Here is a 22641-nt window from a genome sequence, read left to right on the forward strand (position 1 = left end):
AGTCGCCTCTCTAGTTTGTACATTTCTTATTGTTTTAATATGTATATTATTTAAGATAAATAAATTAAAATAAAGCAAAATATTTCTTTAAACAAATTATTACCATATCTCTTCTATAAATCTGTAAAAAAAAATTGAAAGCCTGCACAATTTCCTTTATTTCATATTTCTGTTATCTTTCATATAATGAAAGAAATAACAAAAAGAAGTGTTAGTATTATAGCAACTTCGGCCTATCGTAGATAATTTTTAGTGAACGTAGTGAGTAACCAAGTGAACCGACAGACAACAGAATGGTCAGCGATTCCTGCTGACAATCTTGCTCAAAGTTTAGTTTATTGTTTTGGATTTTATCGTTCAAACGTCAGGAGCATCATGACGGACTTCGATGCAGATTCAGCAACGGTAAAAATGGTTTTATTTATGTTTTTTACAAAACCTTTTATCAGTTAACAAAACCTTTTATCAGTTGTGTTTGCAAGCAGCTTGGATGCCTTATTTTAAAAGGGGTGGTAGGTAGAATAAAGGTGTAAACTGACAGTTTGATAAGGTACACAGAATAGGCAAGTAAAACGGGGATATCATCACTGTGAAGACGATATTTTTTTTTAGCTTTTCGGGTTTAAAAAAAAGTATGTCTAGTGAGTGTTTATATATATATATATATGTGTGTATATATATATATATATATATAAACACATACATATATACATATCACACACACGTTTGTGTGTGTACATATATATGTATATACACACAGTATACTGTTCCGTTATTGGTAGAAAGTGTGTGTAGTTTCGTTATTGGTAGAATCAATCTATTTATCTGTGTATTTATATATATATATATATATATATGCACATGTATATCTTGTATAAACGCGCGCACATACACATATGTTCAACTTAGAGCTAATACCAAGTTATATCTGTCATGGAACCAAGAACTCCAGATATACAACAATCGGGTTGTCATAATGGATCCAAGAAGGATTCACATAAATGCTATTACTATTCCATGTTATTGCAGATTTAAGGAATGTATGAGCACACACACACAAGCACACCTTTTTCTTTCTATTAATAAGACCCCGTTGTAAACAGTTCAAGTGCATTATACAACTCGTTAAGTTAGCAAATGAGAGACAGCGTACTCAATATATGCAAAGTAGTATTTATTTTCACAAAGACGGGTGTCCACTCTGTCTATGCTAAGTTTCTCATTCGATGCGATCTTTCAGGTGATAACAATATTATTTTTATTATTTAAGGCGGCGAGCTGGCAGAATCGTTAGCACGCCGGGCGAAATGCTCAGTGGTATTTCGTCTGCCGTTATGTTCAGAGTTCAAATTCCGCCGAGGTTGAGTTTACCTCTCATCCTTTCGGAGTCGATTAAATAAGTACCAGTTACGCACTGAAGTCGATGTAATCGACTTAATCCCTTTGTCCTTGTTTGTTCCCTCTATGTTTAGCGCCCTTTGGGCAATAAAGAAATAAATATGTATATATATTGTAAATAATGAGATATGTAATGTAAATAATGATGTATGTATGTATAATTGTGACACTTCCATAACAAAACATTGGTGAAATGAAATTGTATTTAAAACGAAAATCATATAAAGCGAAATTAAACGACAAAGGAATCGCAAACAAGGCATTTTTTTTATTCGTTCAATCAATATAGAGTTCTAATGGCAAGAACACAGGGCTAATGTTTTATTTTCTTTTTGGGGAAGGTATATATATTGTCTGGATCGTTTCTTGTGGTTATTTCATGCTTTTAGACAAAACACTGAAATCAGAAACACATATCGACACACAGACACCGCTTGCGATTGATTATTTAATTTAGTGAATGTAAGTGAAGTAGTTGTGTTTGTTTTAAATAATGAATAATTAAATATTTATTGTACATGGAATATAGATTGATTTATGTGAATGAGAAGAGAAAATAGCCTTTGTGTCGGAGTAATTATCTTGTTTTATTCTATTTTATTTTTCAATTCAAATCAATAAAAACCTAGAGATTTCCCATATCATTCTGAAATTATTAACTGTTATTAAAAGGATAGAATTTTGCTGGAGAAGGATAGAGAAAGAGATAGTTCAAGGAGGGGAGGAATAGAAAGAAGAAATATAGGACAATGCGGGGGGAAAAAGAACGAGTAATGTAAACAGACTATGGGAGAGGGAGGAGGAGAAAGAGGAAAGGAGATAAATAAAAAGAGAGAGAATGAGAAAACTGAAGTGAGGGTGTAATATGCATAGAAAGAGAGGAAGGGAGGGAATTGAAGTGAGTGGAGGAGTTATAGCAAGAGAGGGAGGGTGAGAGCAGAAGAAACCTGTCAAAAATGGGGAAGAGGAGGTTAGAAGGCAAAACAAACATCTCTGAAGGATTGTAGTGACTCCTGCTACTGTTTTGATACGCTTCAATTCTTTCATGGCTGGGAGGATCGGTAGAGCGCCGGAGAAAATCCGTCGTTTGTCCTTTCGGACGTTACTCAACTCCTGGGAAGTTGGCGGTATAATGGACGGACTGAGTGGAGGCGCAATGGCCCAGTGGTTAGGGCAGCGGACTCGCGGTCATAGGATCGCGGTTTCGATTCTCAGACCGGGCGTTGTGAGTGTTTATTGAGCGAAAACACCTAAAAGCTTCACGAGGCTCCGGCATGGGGTGGTGGTGAACCCTTGCTGTACTCTTCCACCACAACTTTCTCTCACTCTTACTTCCTGTTCCTGTTGTGCCTGTATTTCAAAGGGTCAGCTTTGTAACACTGTGTCACGCTGAATATCCCCGAGAACTACGTTAAGGGTACACGTGTCTGTGGAGTGCTCAGCCACTTGCACGTTAATTTCACGAGCAGGCTGTTCCGTTGATCGGATCAACTGGAACCCTCGACGTCGTAAGCGACGGAGTGCCAACAACAGTAATGGACGGACTGTACTCATCCCAAGGTTTAAATGTGTGACCTTTGTATCTTTGTTGTTTAGTCCCAGTTCGGCCTATGTTGAGAAAACGTACATTTGATGAACGGTGTTCCAAACGCAGCCGTCCTTTTTATATATCTAGGACTGTACCCTATTTTTAAAAAAAACTTTTTGATGACGACAGGTTGTCCATAGTGGGAGAAAACGTGATGGGCACAGCTTGTATGTCTTTCATCGTTGTCCTACTCGATAAGGGTTGAAATATAGCTAAATAACTAATCTTTCATTTAGCAGCTGGGGTGGCATGATCGATCGGTAGAGAGAAATACAAAATGTCATTGTGGTACCGGGTCATTCCTCTTATTTTTCGTTCAAATTCCACTGGAATCTTTTTAAGGGTCCATACCTTTCTCGTCTCCTAACGTGTAGTCATGTACCTATCTTTTACTCGTTTCATTCACTGGACTGCGGCCTTGTTGGGGCACTGCATTGAAAAGTAGTCGAACAAATCGACGCCGGTACTAACTTTTTGAAGTCTGGTATTTATTGCCGCTCCCTTTTGTCGGACCTCCATGTTACGGGAACGTAAAGAAAACAGGTGTTACTTGCTTTAGCAGATCAGCGAAAATTTTCTCAAATCATATCATTGCGTTGGGGAAAAATACATAAATAAAAGGAGCACGTTGGACACGGACTACTTGACATGGCAGTCGACTTGAAAAGTAAACAAACAAACAAAAAATAAAAGCGAAGAAGAAATATCTTTTCCGACGTTGAACGTTCCCGTAGATACGGTTCCATTGAGTATTATTATGAAGACCTAGGGACAAAGAGTGATCTTGGGTTTATCATCATCATGCATCGTTCTTTTATTCTTGCTACGGGAGGTATCTATTTTATTATCTATTTGTTGCAAACGAAGGTGAAGAAAATTTGAATTTAAGCGGGGTTTTTTACGTTGATTTATGTCTGCTGGATGTTCAGACAGGTAATATGTCTGTCGATGCACATGAGGTGGGTTTCTTTCGGTTTCTCTCTGCCAAAATCCACTCACGAAGTTTTGGTCGGCCGTGGACTATAGGTAGAAGAGACTTGCTCAAGGTGCAACTGAGCCTGAAATCACGTGCCTGCACCTATTTCAATATCTATGTATCTGTCTATCTATCTGTCTGACTGTATAATATATATATCGTCGTCGGTGACGGCGGCGCCGGTATTAACTCGCATCCGATTAGTTAATGTGTAGCGAGTGATCGGGCTTCTTATCCTGATGAGTGTGAAATGATGCCGGTGCCTGTTCAGGCCAAGGGTTGTATAGAAGAACCGTGGGGTGGGGGCATTTATCGCAGGGGAAGGTTGGCGAGGGTGAATCGCTCTTTGCGTCTTTGACGTCTGATGATTGCCCCTCGACGGCGTGTCATCGCCAAGGCAGCAGACCAGATGGAAAATAACAGACGCCAAGAGGCAGACATCAGATGTTGATGAGGATGATGATGACGATCATCATCATCCAGGTCCTGCACATAAACAATATCTGGCCTTAAACCTAACCAGAAGAAATAAGTTATAAGTCAGGAAGGGAGGATTAAATTTTGAACGTATATCATCATCGTCGTCGTCGTCATCAATTATATACATGGATGCTTTTTTCAGTTTCCATCTACCAAATTCACATTGCTTTAAATCCTTCCCAAGTCGTATAGACTCATAGGGCCTATTTCCCAGTTTCCATGTGACATATATATTCTGCCCTCCTCCCCACTCTGGTTCATCAAAGGATTACTCATTTTTTGCTAGCTGAATAGACTGGAGCTACATGAAATGAAGTGCTTTGCTCAAGAACACAGTGTATTACCCGGTCCAGGAACCAAAACCACAATCTTATGATCACAAATCCAACACCTTAACCACTAAGCCATGTGCCTCCACAGCTTTATATAGTACTGGAATGGTCTGGCAGAGAGGTCAAATTTAATGTTTTATGATATGTAATTATGGCCTTTTACTCCAGGGTTGATAAAATGCCAGTTACAAAATGGTGTGGATTCATCATCATCATCATCATCATCATCATCATTTAACGTCTGTTTTCCATGCTGGCATGTGTTGGGCGATTTGACTGGAGCTGGTAAGGCCAGGGCTGCACCAGGCTCCATCATCTGTTCTGGCATGGTTTCTACGACTGGATGGCCTTCCCAATGCCAACCATTCCACAGAGTGTACTGGATCCTTTTTATGTAGCACCAACACCAGTACTGTTATCATGGCACCAGCACTGGTATCAATTCTGCTGTGGCAAACAGCAAGGTGCTAAATATCTTGTTCCTTAGTCATCTGCTTCATAAGGCTCAGTGTCTTGAGATCAGCCTGCAATACTTTGTCCCATGTCTTTCTCTTCCACAAGATCCATCTACTTTAAGTGATTGGCACTTCTGTATACAACTGTCTACATCCATAACAATTAAGTCCAATAAACTGGATTGAATTGCATATATGGAAACATACTTCTTTCTTACAAATTTGTGGCCAATTTTTCTTGTAACAACGTAGAGGGTGGAGTGAAAACGGTACTTTTTATACAAATTTTTGAAATATGTTTTCAAGAATATATTTTTTATTGCAAAATCTTTTAAAAACAACTGTGTTAAAATCTGAAGTTCTTAAATTTGCATCTTCAGGCTCTGCAGCCTACTTGAAATTTTGAATAGTGAGAGAAAAATCAATTTATAACACATTTGCTGTTCCTCATTTTATTCTTTACTTTCATTGTTATGAATTGATTTTCTTTTGCGAAATCCTTTAAAAACAAAAGTGTTAAAATCTCAGGCTCTAAAATTTATATGTCAAATAAATAGACTTTTCAACTTTGTTCTCTATAATTTTTAATACTAGGTCACTGAATATATGTGTTACATGAGGTCTAGATTACACTTACATCATCATCATCGTTTAACGTCCGCTTTCCATCCTAGCATGGGTTGGACGATTTGACTGAGGACTGGTGAAACCAGATGGCAACACCAGGCTCCAGTCTGATTTGGCAGAGTTTCTACAGCTGGATGCCCTTCCTAACGCCAACCACTCAGAGAGTGTAGTGGGTGCTTTTACGTGTCACCCACACGAAGGCCAGTCAGGCGGTACTGGCAACGGCCATGCTCAAAATGGTGCCACCCGCACAAGAGCCAGTCCAGGGGCACTGGCACCGATCTTGCTTGAAAATCCTACGAAGGCCAGTCAGGCGGTACTGGGAACGGCCACATTAAAATAAAATTATGTGCAAACCAATTTTTGATTCTTAACACATTTTAGTGATAAAAATAATTAACAATTCAGAATTCTTTGCTAATGTAGAAGGCCAACTGTAATCTGGTCAATTCTTTCTAATCAACCTTTGAATGTTCTGTTTAGATACTGTTTGATCTATTCCACCAATAATCATTTTTCAATTTGTCTGTTGATCCTGTAAAAAAATCTTGTTCTCTCTGTGTTATTTTTTTATCTCTACTACTACTACTACTATAGTTTTTAAAGGAGTTGCACTTGCAACAGGAAATGTCAAATAAATCTTTTGTTGCATTGTTTTTAAATACATTACACTTTATTTGAAACAATGGCACTTTTGTTTTGTATTTTTCACATATTTTAGTAATGCATGGTACTTTAGATAAAAGTTTAAGATTTTCGGTTTAACTGACCCAATCATAACACAAGGGATGGATGCCTTTTGCCAAAGAAGAATTATATTCTCTGCTACAATCTTGACAATTTGTTTAATTGAAGGATCTTTCGTAACTACCTTCTTTTCTTTTTCTCATTCAAATAAAACACATTTTAGTACATCCTTGTAAGTTGGCAAAACTCGCTCGCTAAGATCACATGGAGTACCAAATATTGGGCATTCAATATCATGACATGTTATTGGCTTATGAGTCATCACTAAATGTAAACAACACTAAATTTAACACGATCATTAATTTTAATACAATGGCCTAAAGTCAAAGTACAAAGCAGAAAACTTCACACACATACGACGTACATCCACACGCAATGACCGTTGCAGCAGCACTGGAGAGAATGTCACACTCCTATTCTCTTTATAGTCAATGCAGAACCTCAAGATATTAGTCAATTGTATTGAAACTGGGTATGGAACCTCTTTAGGATACTATATATACTGTTTTGCATTCTGCTGCATAAAAATATGTGTTCGTTATGACTTATACTCCATAAAATTCAAAATTCAACCAAAAATGGTAACTTTGAAAATTTTCAATTGCGTTGCGGAGCCTGAAAAAAGTATTTAACTGCAAAGTTCTTTATACACCTACCTTTCTTTTAGCCCTAATTTGCAACAAAATATCAATTCTTGGTTACCAGTTTCGAAAGTTGCATTTTTTGCTCCACCCTAATATATATATATATATATATATATATATATATATATATATATGTGTGTATATATATATAAAGTGATGGCTTGTTTCCTATCTCTTTTGTGGCAGTCCCAGGAAAGGCAAGAATGCTACTGCTATTTAACTCCAAGAAACAGTTTCTAGTTGCCTCCGTGACACAAGTATTCTGAGTCCTTAAGTTTTCAAACAGGGGAGATAAGCACCTCCACCCAACAAAGCCAGCATCCAGAGACTAATTTCAGGGTTGTTGCTCTTCATCAGTCTGGAGTAGCTTGGCTTTGCTAGCTGTTAGTTGTACATTGCTGTTGAAGACTTATAGAATTTCAAGTGAAGTAAATTCACAAATCTACAAAATTAGAAATTTTGCATTTCTAAATCTCTCAGAGAGAGTTATGCAGTAGCAGTATGATTAAGTGATGGCTTGTGGAGTCCCAGGAAAGGCATGAATGCTACTGCTATTTAACCCCAAGAAACACCGTTTCTAATTGGCTACGTGACACAAGCGCTGTGTCCTTAAGTTTTCAAACAGGGACTGCCACATTAAGTTAGCAACAAGCCATCACTTTATTCTTCTTCTACTGCATAACTCACTCTGATAGATTTAGAAATGCAATATTTCTAATTATATATATATATATATATATATATATATATATATATATATATATATATACATATACACACATATATATATGTTCTTTTATTATTTTACTTGTTTCAGTCATTTGACTGGACTGCAGCCATGCTGGAACATCACCTTAATGGGTTTTTAGTTGAAGAAATTGGCCCCAGGACTTATTCTTTGTAAGCCTAGTACTTATTATATCAATCTCTTTTGCTGAACTGCTAAGGTACAGGGACATAAACACACCAACAATGGTTGTCAAGTGAGGGAGTGGTGGTAAACACAGACACACATATATATACACAATGGTCTTTCAGTTTCTTATTTCTTTATTGCCTACAAGGGGCTAAACAGAGGGGACAAACAAGGACAAAGGGATTAAGTCGATTACATCAACCCCAGTGCGTAACTGGTACTTAATTTATTAACCCCGAAAGGACGAAAGGCAAAGTAGACCTCGGCGGAATTTGAACTCAGAACGTAATGGCAGACGAAATACCGCTAAGCATTTCACCCGGCGTGCTAACGTGGTGGCCCGGTATGCAACAAACAGTAAAGGCTGTGATGGCCCAGTAGGCAGCAAACTCAAAACCTGGAGGAAGGGCAATGCCAGCTGGCTGCTGCCTTCCACCTCAGGTTTCGTCTCATCTGGTTGGATAAGTATGACAACACCAAGGTGAGGAGAAGCATGGAGGGTAAGGTTGAGGAGGCCATGAGGCAGCAGTCTGACCAAGTGAGCAGCAACAACACAAAGGAGGACGACTTCTTCAGTGGTGCCACATACTCTAGCTACATCACTGGGTCACGCTTTTTTATGGGGATGTTTTTATGCTGTGGTGGCCCACACACTCTAGCTACATCGTGACGCCAGTTCTGGCTTAGTGAAGATAGAATTGATTAAAACAAAGGATAGGATCTAAGTCTTTTTATTTATTATAAGCCGGGCTCGTAGGATGACTTGAAAACATTACCTAGAAAATAACATGACACTTAAATATACAACGCTCTCTCTGTTTACAATGATGCGATGTACACTCATCCTTTATTTTACTGGTTTCAGGCTTTAGACTGTGGCCATAGTGAAGCACTGCCTTCCAGAGCTTTTTACTCTAGGGCAGTGGTTCCCAAACTTTTTCGGGTTGCCACCCACTTGACACCCAGGCCACATTCCTAGCGCCCCCACCCCGACTAACCATCACAAACATAGACCTCTTTCCGAAGCAAATTCAAAGCAACTGTATTTCACAAATATAAACTTAACCTAATGAACCCATTATTTTGTTGTTTTTACATGAATCGCTACCCCATTATCGCCCCACTTTTCTTCAATGTCCCCTTGGAACTTTCCACCGCCCCCGGGAGTCAGTACCGCCCACTTTCGGAACCACTGCTCTAGGGTAATCTTTTGGTATGACCACTGTCAAAAGATGTACCAGCTGATTTCCTCGACAGTTTACAGGAAAATTATTTATTTATTACATATTCTTGTTTACGGCAACGTCTTTCAAGTGCTGGTGATTACTAAACATACACACATAAAAGATATTGCCGAAAACAAAAATATGTAATAAATAAATAAAATTTTCCGTAAACTGCCGAAAAAAAATGTTGCGGATATCAACGAATACAACTTCGATAGTTGCTAGACTTGTAACGAAAATTGTCCAGCACCGGTTTTTACCGGCGGTGTTGTGTTTGACACATAAAAAACACGGCTGCACACACATATATGCACGATTTCCACCTTCTAGGTTCTCTACGAGATATTTTGTCAACTTGGTGATATAGTAAGAGGCATTTGAGCAAGCTGCAGCGCAGTCGGATCGAACCTCGGCCACGTAATTGTATAGTGAATTCCTTAACTGCGCGGCGACAGTGTTTCCGAATGGTCAAGAAGTTCCGTTCGTTTCGCATGCACCGATCTCCTTTGCTTGGTCTCGCTAAATGGTACTGCGGGCAAGTGTCCTCTTTTTCTCTTAGCCTCTAGGTGACCTCAAGTCATGCGAGTGAAACTAGGGACAGAAACTGCGTGAAGGGCCTTCGTACCTGGAATGCAGGGTGTGCTTGCACTATATGTATATATAAAGTGTCTATGAATTATTTTTACAACTTCCATAATTTATCGTATCTATTTATTGCATGCAACAAATGGAGCCTAGGTGGACTTGTTCTGAACTTTGTAATAAAAACCTTATTTGTTTGCCTATGTTTTCCAATAAACTCTGCCGAGTTCTTATTTCTCAAATTACCAAATTTATGGACACCAATGTATTATATATGTAAATAATCCATCGGCCCGTGGTGCAAAATAAAAAGTTGTAGACCACTGTGATTTAATAGATATTTGGCTGCTGTTTCAAGCAGGTCAGGCAACCGAGTAAAGGGACTCTCTTGTTGTTGATGGTGGGTAGTAGCAGTGGGGTATGTGCAGAGTGGGACTAAAAGTACTTCCTGTTTGCCTTACCGACGACGCACTCCCGAATATCTACTTCCTGTTTGCCTTACCGACGCCACACTTCTCACTCAAAAAAGACATTAGTTATTTACTCCACTGTCAACTCTTATTAGTAGAAAGCTTTCTTTCCGGATTGACAACCGAACGTAAGTAAACTTGATTTTTATACACGAGCACCTCTATCTGTCTTTTAACTGACATTGTGGTGTACATCTTATCTTTAATACATGTTTTTGCGATCATTCTAGCACCATCGCTGCAGGCTAGTTTCTCTTATCGTCATGCCGTTAAAAGTATAATCACTATCACTTTCAGTAGTTTTGGGAGTTAAGCTTGGGAGATATTTCTTTCGACCCGTATTTCCTCTTTTTTTTCTTCTTCTCGACACATTTAATCACTATACGCTAACCACCCGAGTAAGAATTGTTCGAGAAAACTAGTCATTTCCCCTTCGTTAACCTTTATTATTAATATTGGTTTCAAATTTTGGCACAAGGCCAGCAATTTTGAGGAAGTGGGTAAGTCGATTACATCGACCTCAGTGCTCAATTGGTACTTATTTTATCGGACCTCGAAAAGTTGAAAGTCGACACCGGCGGAATTTGAACTCAGAACATTAAGGTGGGCAAAATGCCGCTGAGCATTTTGCTTGGTGAAGTAACGACTCTGCCAACTCGCCGTCTTTATTATAAATATTAATAATTAATAATATTACGGTATACTGACACAAGTGTACCTCTCTTTGAACTTTGTTTCCTCACTTAATGAAAAATTGATATCTCTTTAATGAAATTTCCTACGAATACCTTGTATAGGTATGTCAATATTATAATATGACAATCCATTATTATTACATAAATCCCGCCGATAACAATCTTGGCTTTTTCTCTTTGGAGATCGATAAAATAAATGCCAGTTGAATGCTGATGGATGTAACCCTCCGAGGTCAACCCGACTTAGCTTTTCTCTTCTCCAGGGTTGAAGTACCGTCCAAATACAGGAGTTTATTAAATCAACTATATTCCCCTCTTTACAAAAGTTTTGTGGCCGTATTATTACACATGTAAAATCAAAATATCTCATTGACACTCGCGTGTGATTATGAAGAAAATAATTCGGCGTAAAAATAAATAAATAAATCGTCAGTTTGTCTTTCATCTGGAATCGGGAACGAAGTAGAAATACTTAGTTGGATATAAAAAAAAAACCCTCATCTTTGTCAGTAGATGTCTTGTGGTTGTTTAATCGCAACTTTAGATCATACTACCTTATTCTTATCGACATACAAAAACTAATGAAAAGGTGAATGAATACACACATATCTGTGCATGTATACGTTGATAAGTCTTCTTCACATACACCTTTCATGTCTCAACCAGTAACTCATTTTATCTAAGCCCAAGATAATTATGCAGTCTTGACTTTGGATCAATTAGGTTTCTCCACTTCACTGACCTGAATGTCAACGAGAAAAAGAGCGTATATATATAAACTTGTCAAACTTTTTACAACTTTTATCATTCAGCATCAGTAGATAAGATCTGGCAAACATTCTTGTTCCTGCTTTTTACTCCCCCCCCCCCCCGCCCATTCATTAATTCTGCTCTACAATAAAGAAAACATTAGTTCTGTTCTGCTTCTATGTAAAATCTTATTTTCTTCTTTTGTATAAAGTTTTATACTGTACTCGTTACGTTTCACACGTTCCATGGTAATAATCTTTTTCAATAATTTAGTAGCTGGTATTAAATAAAATTTGAAATACGGTCGTTCATAAGGACCACCTTGTGAAATAAGTATGCATACACTTGTCTTTTAGACTTCATTCATTCAGCCTTCAACATGGTTTAACAACCAATTCCAACCAGCCAGAATTCACCATACATCCTTTCACTGGATGTATGTGGCTTAGTGGTGAGGGTGTTGGACTCATGATTGTAAGATTGTGGTTTCAATTCCTGGACCGGGCGATGTGTTGTGCTCATTTGACATTGCTCCAGTTCACTCAGCTGGCGAAAATGAATAATCCTGCAACAGACAGGTGTTCCATCCAGGTGGGGAATTTATATGCCATGGAAACTGGAAAACCAGCCCTTATGAATTAGCATGACTTGAGAAGGTAACCTTTACCTATTTTTTTTTAAATTCATCTTTTCAGTTGCTGAATACAAAATGTGGCTCACAAGACCTCCATTCAGGTGATTTTTCCTGACTCATCATCATACCCTTGTATGCCAATCCATTACAAGGTTATCTATTTACAGCTGTGTGTGTGCATCAATGTTTGAAACGCACCAACATTGCTTGATAACTGGTGCTGGTTTGTTTATGTCCCCATACCTTAGCAGTGGGAAAAAAATAGCCTGATAGATAGGTGTAGGAGTGGCTGTGTGGTAAGTAGCTTGCTTACCAACCACATGGTTCTGGGTTCAGTCCCACTGCGTGGCACCTTGGGCAGGTATCTTCTACTATAGCCTCGGGCCGACCAAAGCCTTGTGAGTGGATTTGGTAGACAGAAACTGAAAGAAGCCCGTCGTATATATGTGTGTATATATATATATATATATATATATATATATATATATTTATATAAATAAGGATAAGATCGATATTTAAAATATTGATCCTATCAAGTGGTCAGCATGGGAATAAAAACCATCAAAGGTAATAATTATTTAAAATTATAATACAGGGTGTCAAGAGATACCACCACGCTGAAAAAATAGCGGTCAAATCTTGACTCTAAAACCACAATAAATGTCCGCATGGCACGAGTAGCGAATGTCCATGCGGACATTTATTGTGGTTTTAGAGTCAAGATTTGACTGCTATTTTTTCAGCGTGGTGGTATCTCTTGACACCCTGTATTATAATTTTAAATAATTTATATATATATATATATATATATATATATATATATATATATATATGTATGTATGTATGTGTGTGTGTCTATGTTTGTCCCCCCCCCCCCAACATCGCTTGACAACCGATGCTGGTGTGTTTACATCCCCGTAACTTAGCGGTTCGGCAAAAGAGACCGATAGAATAAGTACCAAACTTAAAAAACAAAAAAGAAAGAAAAAGTACTGAAGCCAATTTCTTTAACTGAAACCGTTCACGGTGTTGTCCCAACATGGCTGCCGTCCAATGACTTATACAAATAAAAGAAGTTTGAATTTGCATAATTAAAAAATAAGATAAGCTAAAGGCAATATGTCAAGTGGGTCAATGGCTGACAGGCAGAGTAGAGTTTTTTTTCTCATACATTCAGAATGAATTGCAAACATTGACACAAAAAAGCAATGTGTGTGGGTGAGTGTGCTTGTCTACATACCCTTACACATACAAATGTATGTGTGTGTAAGGGATTTTGCATATGTATGTGTGTGTGTGTGTGTGTATATATATATATATATATATATATATATATATATATATATATATATATATACACACACACACATATCAATACACATAAACATGTATGTACATATACATATATGCATAGATATCTACATATATAAGTATAGATATTTATATATATATATATATATATATACATATAAATTCACATAAACATGTATGTACATATACATAGATGCATAGATATCTATATCTATCTATCTATCTATCTATCTATCTATATTTATATATATATATGTATAAGTATAGATATTTATATATGTATATATATATATATATATATATATATATGTATGTATATAAATGTAAGATCCAAGACTCGAGGTGTACAAATAAAAATGAGTTTTAAGCAATCCGTAGAAAATATAAAGAAAACAAATTTCAGGAACAGTAGTGGTTTACAGGTGCAGAAGGCTGTGGATTTTTCCTGTATTGAAGTATGATAAGCTGGGAAAAATTATTTCGTATTTTACAGTAGGCAGCTAGGGTTGCCAGGTATGCAGATAAAAATCTAAGAGTTAAGGAACGGAGTAGATATAATCTGGGTTGCATATCTTTCATGGCAAGCAGAGCCATGCACCTTCACACACAATAGAAATAGTCAGAAAGTTAGAATACAATAACTGGTTATCTTTGATTCTTTGTTTTTATTTTATAAATCTTTGGAATTGTGGATGGAATATTTTTTTTTTAAAAACCCCCCCAAAAAACCCATTAATCGTTGGAAGAAAAAAAAAAGCAACAAAAAACAAAACAAAAAAAACTATTTTTCATACGCTGTGTTTTCCAGGGGGAAATTGCCCAGCAGTTTCAGCTACCTGAACGGCAAGCTAAGGTAAATCAATTGATCAAAGTAATGGATCAGTCATCAGATGACCCTTCTCAGTTGGAGGAAGATGAAGATTCCCCAGCTGTATATTGTATTTGCAGAACGACTGATTGTTCTCGTTTCATGATGTAAGTACCTTTACTTTTTTTATGTATTTGTATTTATTTGTTTTGTTTTTTTTTTTGTTATAAATTTGGTTTGTATGTTTTGAAAAATGGTTCTTTCCATGGTTGTTAATTACACTAACACGCTAACATTTAGTGTCTGTTTTTCATGCTGGCATGGGTTAGATGCTTTGATTGGAACTCATGAGCCAGAGAGCTGCGTCAGGCTCCAGTCTGTTTTAGCTTGGTTTCTACAACTAGATGCCCTTCTTAACGCCAACCACTCCACAGAGTATACTGAGTCCTTTTTACATGTCACCAGCTTTCACTTAGCTTGATGTGTCTTCTCAAGCACAGCAAATTGCCAAAAGTCTTGATCACTTTTCATCACTTCCGTAAGACTCAGCATCGAAAGATATTTCACTACCTCACCCTACATCTTCTACAGGTCCTCTGCACACTTAGAGATGGTGCTCAATTTGCTGATAACCTCCTGCAGTTGATGACAGTTAATTGAGAGTCATTATTGGATTAGACTCATGCAAAGCAACAAATGAAATTCCAGATCTAAGCACTGGTTATTCAATAGTTGTTCACCGTTTACCCTGAAGATGCTCTACAAATTGGTGCTGTATGAGCTACACTAAAGCAGTCACTAATATGAAATTTACTCTGCACTTCCTTTGTGCAACAATGATAATCATTTCTTGATCACATTTTGTGCGATGTTGAAATGGATTCTGTATAACAATCTCTAATATTTCATGCAATTACTGGACCAAAATACTTTCCTAAATCGAAGCTACATCAAAGTGAGTTATAGTTACCATCTGGTGATCAGCAAATGGGCCCAGTAGAAGGACATTGTCTTCAGAGAAATAAACCCAGTTCCCCCCCCCCCCCCAAAAAAAAAGCCTCAAAATTTCACCCTAGGTTCTATATGCAAAGTTGGGCCTTCCATAAACTTTAATGAACTAAAGATTTTTTCCTGGATATGCGTTTGAGACTGGAGTGTCTCTAATATGTCCGCATGTCTTTTATACTATCAAGTATGGTAATCCTTTAATCAGTTTGAAAGAGGTATATGTTGCCAGTTACCATATATAGTGGGCATGGTGACAGAAGATGATGTAAAGAATATAACTGTTTATATAGCTGAACAGCTTGCTCTTACAACAATCAGAGATGCTGTCAGTAATGAAAGACATTCTCATTGATCTTATATACTTGTCTTTTCACTCCAATGGCTGTGTATACTTATCTTTTTATCTTTTTCATTCCAGTGGCTGTGATAAGTGCAATGAATGGTATCATGGAGACTGTATTAATGTCACACAGAGTGAAGCCAAAGTGATCAAACAATTCTTCTGTGATGCTTGCAGAGGTATGTTGTCATCATTCCATCTGATTGCTTTCCATATTAGATACTGTAAGTTAAGAAACTTGTTCTACAACCACATGGTTTCAGATCTATTCCCACTGTGTGACACCTTGAGCAAGTATCTTCTACTATAGCCTTGGGCAGACCAAAGCTCATATTGTCAGCTCATATTGGTTTCAAATTTTGATACAAGGCCAGCAATTTAGAGGATGGGGGTAAGTTGATTATATCAAACACCAGTGTTCAACTGGCCCTTATTTTTCTTGACTCTGAAAGGACGACAGGCAAAGTTGGCCTCAGAATTTGAACTCAGAACGTAAAGATGGATGAAATGCCACTAAGCATTTTGCTCAGCATGCTAATGAGTCTGCCAGCTCATTGTTTTACATTTGCAATTTATATTAACAAGTATCTCCACTTACCTATCCCTCATGATCTATGATCAAGGGTATACTAGCCTATGAATCCAGTCCTTTTCATGAGCCTTGTATGTGTAGGGCTACATTATCCAATGCATTGTTTTTCAAGATGGTTAGATGCGATCCAAGGGAGATTTGGCTGCTATTTCTAGCAAGTCAAGCAATATTGGCTTACTTCATTCTTTCCATAGATTCTGTGGTGTCTGTTGAACTTCTTAGCTATTTCTTTGCTTAGTTGTGATCTGAGGGAGATTTGGTTGCTATTTCTGGCAAGTCAAGCAATTGTATATTGGCTTACTTTATTCTTTCCTTAGATTCTGTGGTGTCTGTTGAACTTCTTAGCTATTTCTTTGCTGCCTTCTCTTAATTTCAGAGAATGATAAAACATTGGAGATACAATACAAAGCCAAGAAAGTTATGAGAGACAAGAAGTATCAAGCAAGTGATTCTAGTGATACAGAAAAACATCAAAAGGAAATACCACAAAAGAAAGACAAAGTAAATATTGATTCTATTCATTTCTTGTTCAATTATTTGTTTATATTTTTTTATCATTTTTTATTTGACATTATTTTTGTTGAAGGCACATGGCTCAGTGGTTTGAGCGTCAGGCTCACAATCAATCATGAGGTAGTGAGTTCAATTCTTGGACAAGACTCTATACTATGTCCTTGAGAAAGGCACTTTATTTCACGTTGCTTCTGTTCACTCAGATGTAGAAATGAGTTGTAATGTCACTGGTGCCAAGCTGTATCGACCCTTTTGCCTTTCCCTTGGATAACATTGGTGGCACGGAGAGGAGGGGCTGGTCATGCATTAACAACCTCGCCCGGACTTGTGCCTCAGAGGGTAACTTTTTAAGTGCAATCCCTTGGTCATACATGACTGAAGGTGGAGGCGCAATGGCCCAGTGGTTAGGGCAGCGAACTCGCGGTCATAGGATCGCGGTTTTGATTCCCAGACCGAGCGTTGTGAGTGTTTATTGACCGAAAACACCTAAAAGCTCCACGAGGCTCCGGCATGGGGATGGTGGCGAACCCTGCTGTACTCTTCCACCACAACTTTCTCTCACTCTTACTTCCTGTTTCTGTTGTGCCTGTAATTCAAAGGGTCAGCCTTGTCACACTCTGTGTCACGCTGAATATCCCGAGAACTACGTTAAGGGTACACATGTCTGTGGAGTGCTCAGCCACTTGCACGTTAATTTCACGAGCAGGCTGTTCCGTTGATCGGATCAATTGGAACCCTCGACGTCGTAAGCGACGGAGTGCCAACAACAACATGACTGAAGAGAGTCTTTACCCTATGTACATATAATGGTTTGGAGAGGAGAGGCTGGTATGCATGGGAAACTGCTGGTCTTCAGTAAACAACTTTGCCCAGATTTGTGCCTTGGAGGGGAACTTTCTAGGTGCATCCTTCATGACCAAATGGGGTCTTTACCCTTTTTTTAAAAACTTGAATAAGATGATCTAGCACAGTGGTTCTCAATCAGGGTCCTTATGGCTTTTAAGGGTCCATATAAGATATCATTGTTGAAATTTATATGCAATGAGTTGGTTATACACAAAATGTTTTAACAATTTTTGTAAATACAATTCCTAATAATTTCTAATTATAAAAATATAACAGGAATTTTTAAGCTTGCTTCCCAACCACATGGTTCTAGGTTCAGTCCCACTGCATCACACTTTGGGCAAGTGTCTTCTACTGTAGCCTAGGGTTGACCAAAGCCTTGTGAGTGGATTGGGTAGATGGAAACTGAAAGAGGCCTGTCGTGTATATATATATATATATATATATATATATATATACACACACACATGTTTTTGTGTCTGTATTTCTCCCTCCCCCCTCTCCACCATCACTTGACATCCGATGTTGTGTTTACGTCCCCGTAACTTAGCAGTTTGGCAAAAGATACCGATAGAATAAGTACTAGGTCCTGGGTCAATTTGTTTGACTGAAGGCGGTGCTCCAGCATGGCCCCAGTCAACTGACTGAAACAAGTAAAACAATAAAAGAATAAAAGAAATCAAATGGCTATGAGGGTCCAGTAGATTAAAATATGAGTCAAAGGGGGTCCATAGGGAAAGAAATGGTTGGGAACCACTAATCTAGCAGATTTATGATTTGTAGGTATGTGGTATTTCATTATGCCCCTGTAATATACTATAATTTACATACCATCTCCAGGAATGCGTTTGATATATAAATTGGTATATCCAATAGCTTCACACTGCTGTATGTGGTGACTATATAAGCAACGTGTGCTGACTCTGATTTCTATAGAATATCTGTAGAAATAACCTTAGCACAAAATAACTAGCAGACCTTTGGTGCATCCTTGATCAGGTTTCTGCTCAATAATAACATAATGTCCTACTCATATTCTAATTTCAACAAAAATCTTTTTGAAAAATTGGTGTGGTTATGTGGTAAGGAGTTTGCTTCCCACGCTCGTGGTTTTAGGTTCAGTCCCTCTGCATGACACCTTGGGCATGTGTCTTCTACTATAGCTCCAGGCTGACCATGGCCTTGTGGGTGGATCTGGTAGATGGAAATTAAAAGAAGTCCATCACCATTTGACAACTGGTTTTGGCTTGTTTACATCCCCATAACTTAGTGGTTTGGCAAAAAGAGGTTGACAGAATAAGTACCAAGTTCAAAAATTGGTACTAGGGTTGTTTATTTTTTTTACTAAACCCTTCTGTGTCTCAGGTTAAGAGTCCACATAGATGCTCTCCCATAAGTTCATCTTATATTTAGGTACTGGCAGCAGAAAGGACTAGTTAATTAATCTATTTCAAATTATCACAATTACTGCTAAAGCTTCATAAAGGCATGTGGCTGAGTGATTAAAGTGTTGTACTCATAATTGCATGATCAGAGTCTTGAGTCCTGGACTGGGCAGTGTGTTGTGTTCTTGAGTAAAAACACTTCACTTCATGTTGCTCAAGTCCACTCAGCTGTAAATGAGTAACACTGTGATGGACTAGCGCTCCATTTAAGGGGAATGTTGTGATCTTGGTCACGTTATATATGCTATGAAATCTGGGCAACCGGTTCTGAGTCCTAGGACATAAAATGGTACTTATTTACTGAAGCTTCATTTTTTTTCCTTCTTTTTCTTTCTGGCCTTCATTTCTTTATGTTTTTTTTCTTTAGGACAAAACTAAACAGAAGAAAAAGTCATCTCGGCGGTGTGGAGAATGTATATCATGTCATCGACAAGAAGATTGCAGCCGTTGTGATTTCTGCAAGGTATAAAGAAACTATTCTGCTTATTTCTTTAATACTGGTTCTGTGGAGAAAGTTAGTTGGTTGTTCAAATCTGGACAATTATCCTCAATTGGTCCAGTTCAAGCAGACTTATGAGCAGAGACATTTCAGTCATGATCATCTCGAACTGTTTTTTACACAGAGTGTAAGACTTTGGGCAAGTGTTTTCTACGATAGCCTCAGGCTCACCAAAGCCTTGGGAGTGGATTTGGTAGAAACTGAAAGAAGCCCATTATATATATATATTTATATTTATATATATATATGTGAAAATATATATATATATATGTGTGTGTGTGTAAATAAATATATATATATATATATATATATCTATATATATCTATATATATATATATATATATATATATATATATATATATATATATATATGTGTTAAATATATATTTTTTTTAACCAAAAAATTTGGTAAAAAATATAGTATCTGTTAACAATCTTAGCAAAAAACTCACAGTTGAGTTTTTGAATATATATCAACTTTAAATAGAGCTCAAAATTGATCCGTTGAAAATTCTTTATTACAACAACAATAACAATAATAATAACAAATAAATAGACCTATGTACATTTCGATAGAACATCCAGAATGATTAATACATATCATAAAATATTATAATGGAAAGTTGTGTGCCATCTATCACTTTTTCATCCTGTTTTGTATATTTTCATGGGTCAGCTATGAAAATTAGATTTGAATGGTTTCTGTTTTTATTGGATGTGTATTGCTAATAATAATGACGGTGATGATAGCAATAATAATGGGACCCTGAGGAGATGGAGTATCCTATATTTTATAATATTTTATGATATGTATTAATCATTCTGGATGTTCTATCGAAATGTACATAGGTCTATTTATTTGTTATTATTATTGTTATTGTTGTTGTAATAAAGTATTTTCAACGGATCAATTTTGAGCTCTATTTAAAGTTGATATATATATATATATGTATGTATCCACATACCAATGGCAGCAATTTTTCCAGTGACTCTCTTTTCCTATATTTTAGATTAACATCTCACATTTAACATAAAATCTTTTTATTTTGCAAAGGACATGAAAAAATTTGGTGGTCCAAACAAAATTCGTCAGAAATGCCGTCTTCGACAGTGCCTCAATTTTGTAAGTATTCAATAGACTCATAAAAGAAACATTTGTCTTATTATATCATTCATTATTAAATATAAGAATTATTTTCCTTGAGTGTTTGTTTTTTAATCAAACGAGGCAATTGACAGAAATGGTAGAAAGCCAGAATAATTGAAATGCAGCAGTGCGTGTTAATGTATTTAACGCAGTGAGCAGCAAAAATCTAATAAAAAATACTTAGGTCATGAAGAAAAATCTAGAACTGTATTTGCCAGTATATAAAATTCACTTTTGTTTTTAATGTACCAAAAATCTTATGCAGCCATATTACAACAGGAGTCTGAGTGTTGTAGGCTAGATGAACATAAATCTGCTTGGCACAATAATTGTTGCGTATATTAACATATTGAAAACAAGCCCAGTTGTCACAGTTTGTTTGCACAAAATTATCTAAAATTGTTTACAGTATGTCGGTAGTTATGTAGAGAGGTCATATCATCTTATTTTACCCTCTTCTCCAGCATACATAACCCATACCTGATATGTGGCTTGCATTATCTAATGGCTGTGTTACCTTTTAAGAAACATTTTTTTTTTAATTATCTAATTAATTTTTAATTAATTTTTTTTTTTAATTATAGGCGTAGGAGTGGCTGTGTGGTAAGTAGCTTGCTTACCAACCACATAGTCCCGGGTTCAGTCCCACTGCGTGGCATCTTGGGCAAGTGTCTTCTACTATAGCCTCGGGCCGACCAAAGCCTTGTGAGTAGATTTGGTAGACAGAAACTGAAAGAAGCCTGTCGTATATATGTATATATATATGTATGTGTGTATGTGTTTGTATGTCTTGACAACCGATGCTGGTGTGTTTATGTCCCCGTAACTTAGCGGTTCGGCAAAATAGACCGATAGAATAAGTACTAGGCTTCCAAAGAATAAGTCCTGGGGTCGATTTGCTCGACTAAAGGCGGTGCTCCAGCATGGCCACAGTCAAATGACTGAAACAAGTAAAAGAGTAAAAGAGTAAATGAAAATTCTCCCAGAAATATGGAAGGAATATTAAACTTCCATCTACCAGTTTGTTATCTGCAACGAGCAGGTGACAACAAAACCGTAGTGGTTGTGCACTACCATGGTGGCTGACCACAGTAACATGAAACACGACAGCCAAAAATATGAGTTTTACATCCTAGTAGCAATTCTCTTGACCAAAATATGAACAGCCATACAGTTGATTTGAAAGAAGATAAAATTGAAATAAACTACTTGTATAACATAGTTTATATGTGATAAATTTATGATTTCACACTTTATCCCAGTATAATGTGACAGCATTGTATTTGTGTCTCAGAATCATGCATTTTTCCCTTACAAACCACTGTAGTAAATGTGCAAACATGCCAAATTTGTTTTCCTCTACAAAATATACTTGTAAAAATGCATGAGTACATCTTATATGTTGGCAAATACGGTAATTATTTAAATTTTCATTTCAGAATTAAATATCATTTGGTTCTACCTTTTATCCAACCATACATCACCTTGGGCAAGTGTCTTCTGCTGTAGTTTCAGGTTGACCAAAGCCTTGTGAGCAAAATTTGCTTAATAGAAACTGCAGAGAAGCCCTGTCAGATATATTTGTATTTATAGATATATACACCAGTTGGAT

General features: G+C 37.1%; 1 protein-coding gene across 2 annotated transcripts in view; it reads left to right on the forward strand.

Annotated features, from left to right (window-relative positions):
- Positions 1 to 250: 250 nt before the first annotated feature.
- LOC106883580 (CXXC-type zinc finger protein 1) overlaps positions 251 to 22641 on the forward strand; it is a 34213-nt gene continuing 11822 nt past the window's right edge. The window contains exons 1-6 of one of the 2 annotated variants that reach the window (XM_014934639.3): positions 251 to 405; positions 14640 to 14806; positions 16066 to 16166; positions 16956 to 17080; positions 19751 to 19846; positions 20937 to 21005. In XM_014934639.3, the coding sequence (XP_014790125.1) occupies positions 376 to 405; positions 14640 to 14806; positions 16066 to 16166; positions 16956 to 17080; positions 19751 to 19846; positions 20937 to 21005 (588 nt within the window). In that variant the 5' untranslated portion in view covers positions 251 to 375. Of the gene's footprint in view, positions 406 to 9630; positions 10570 to 14639; positions 14807 to 16065; positions 16167 to 16955; positions 17081 to 19750; positions 19847 to 20936; positions 21006 to 22641 lie in introns of those variants that run through there. The other variant, XM_014934640.3, reaches the window with a different exon arrangement.

The sequence above is a fragment of the Octopus bimaculoides genome, chromosome 20 (assembly GCF_046866305.1).
Source record: "Octopus bimaculoides isolate indiv1 chromosome 20, ASM4686630v1, whole genome shotgun sequence".
NCBI lineage: Eukaryota > Metazoa > Mollusca > Cephalopoda > Octopoda > Octopodidae > Octopus > Octopus bimaculoides.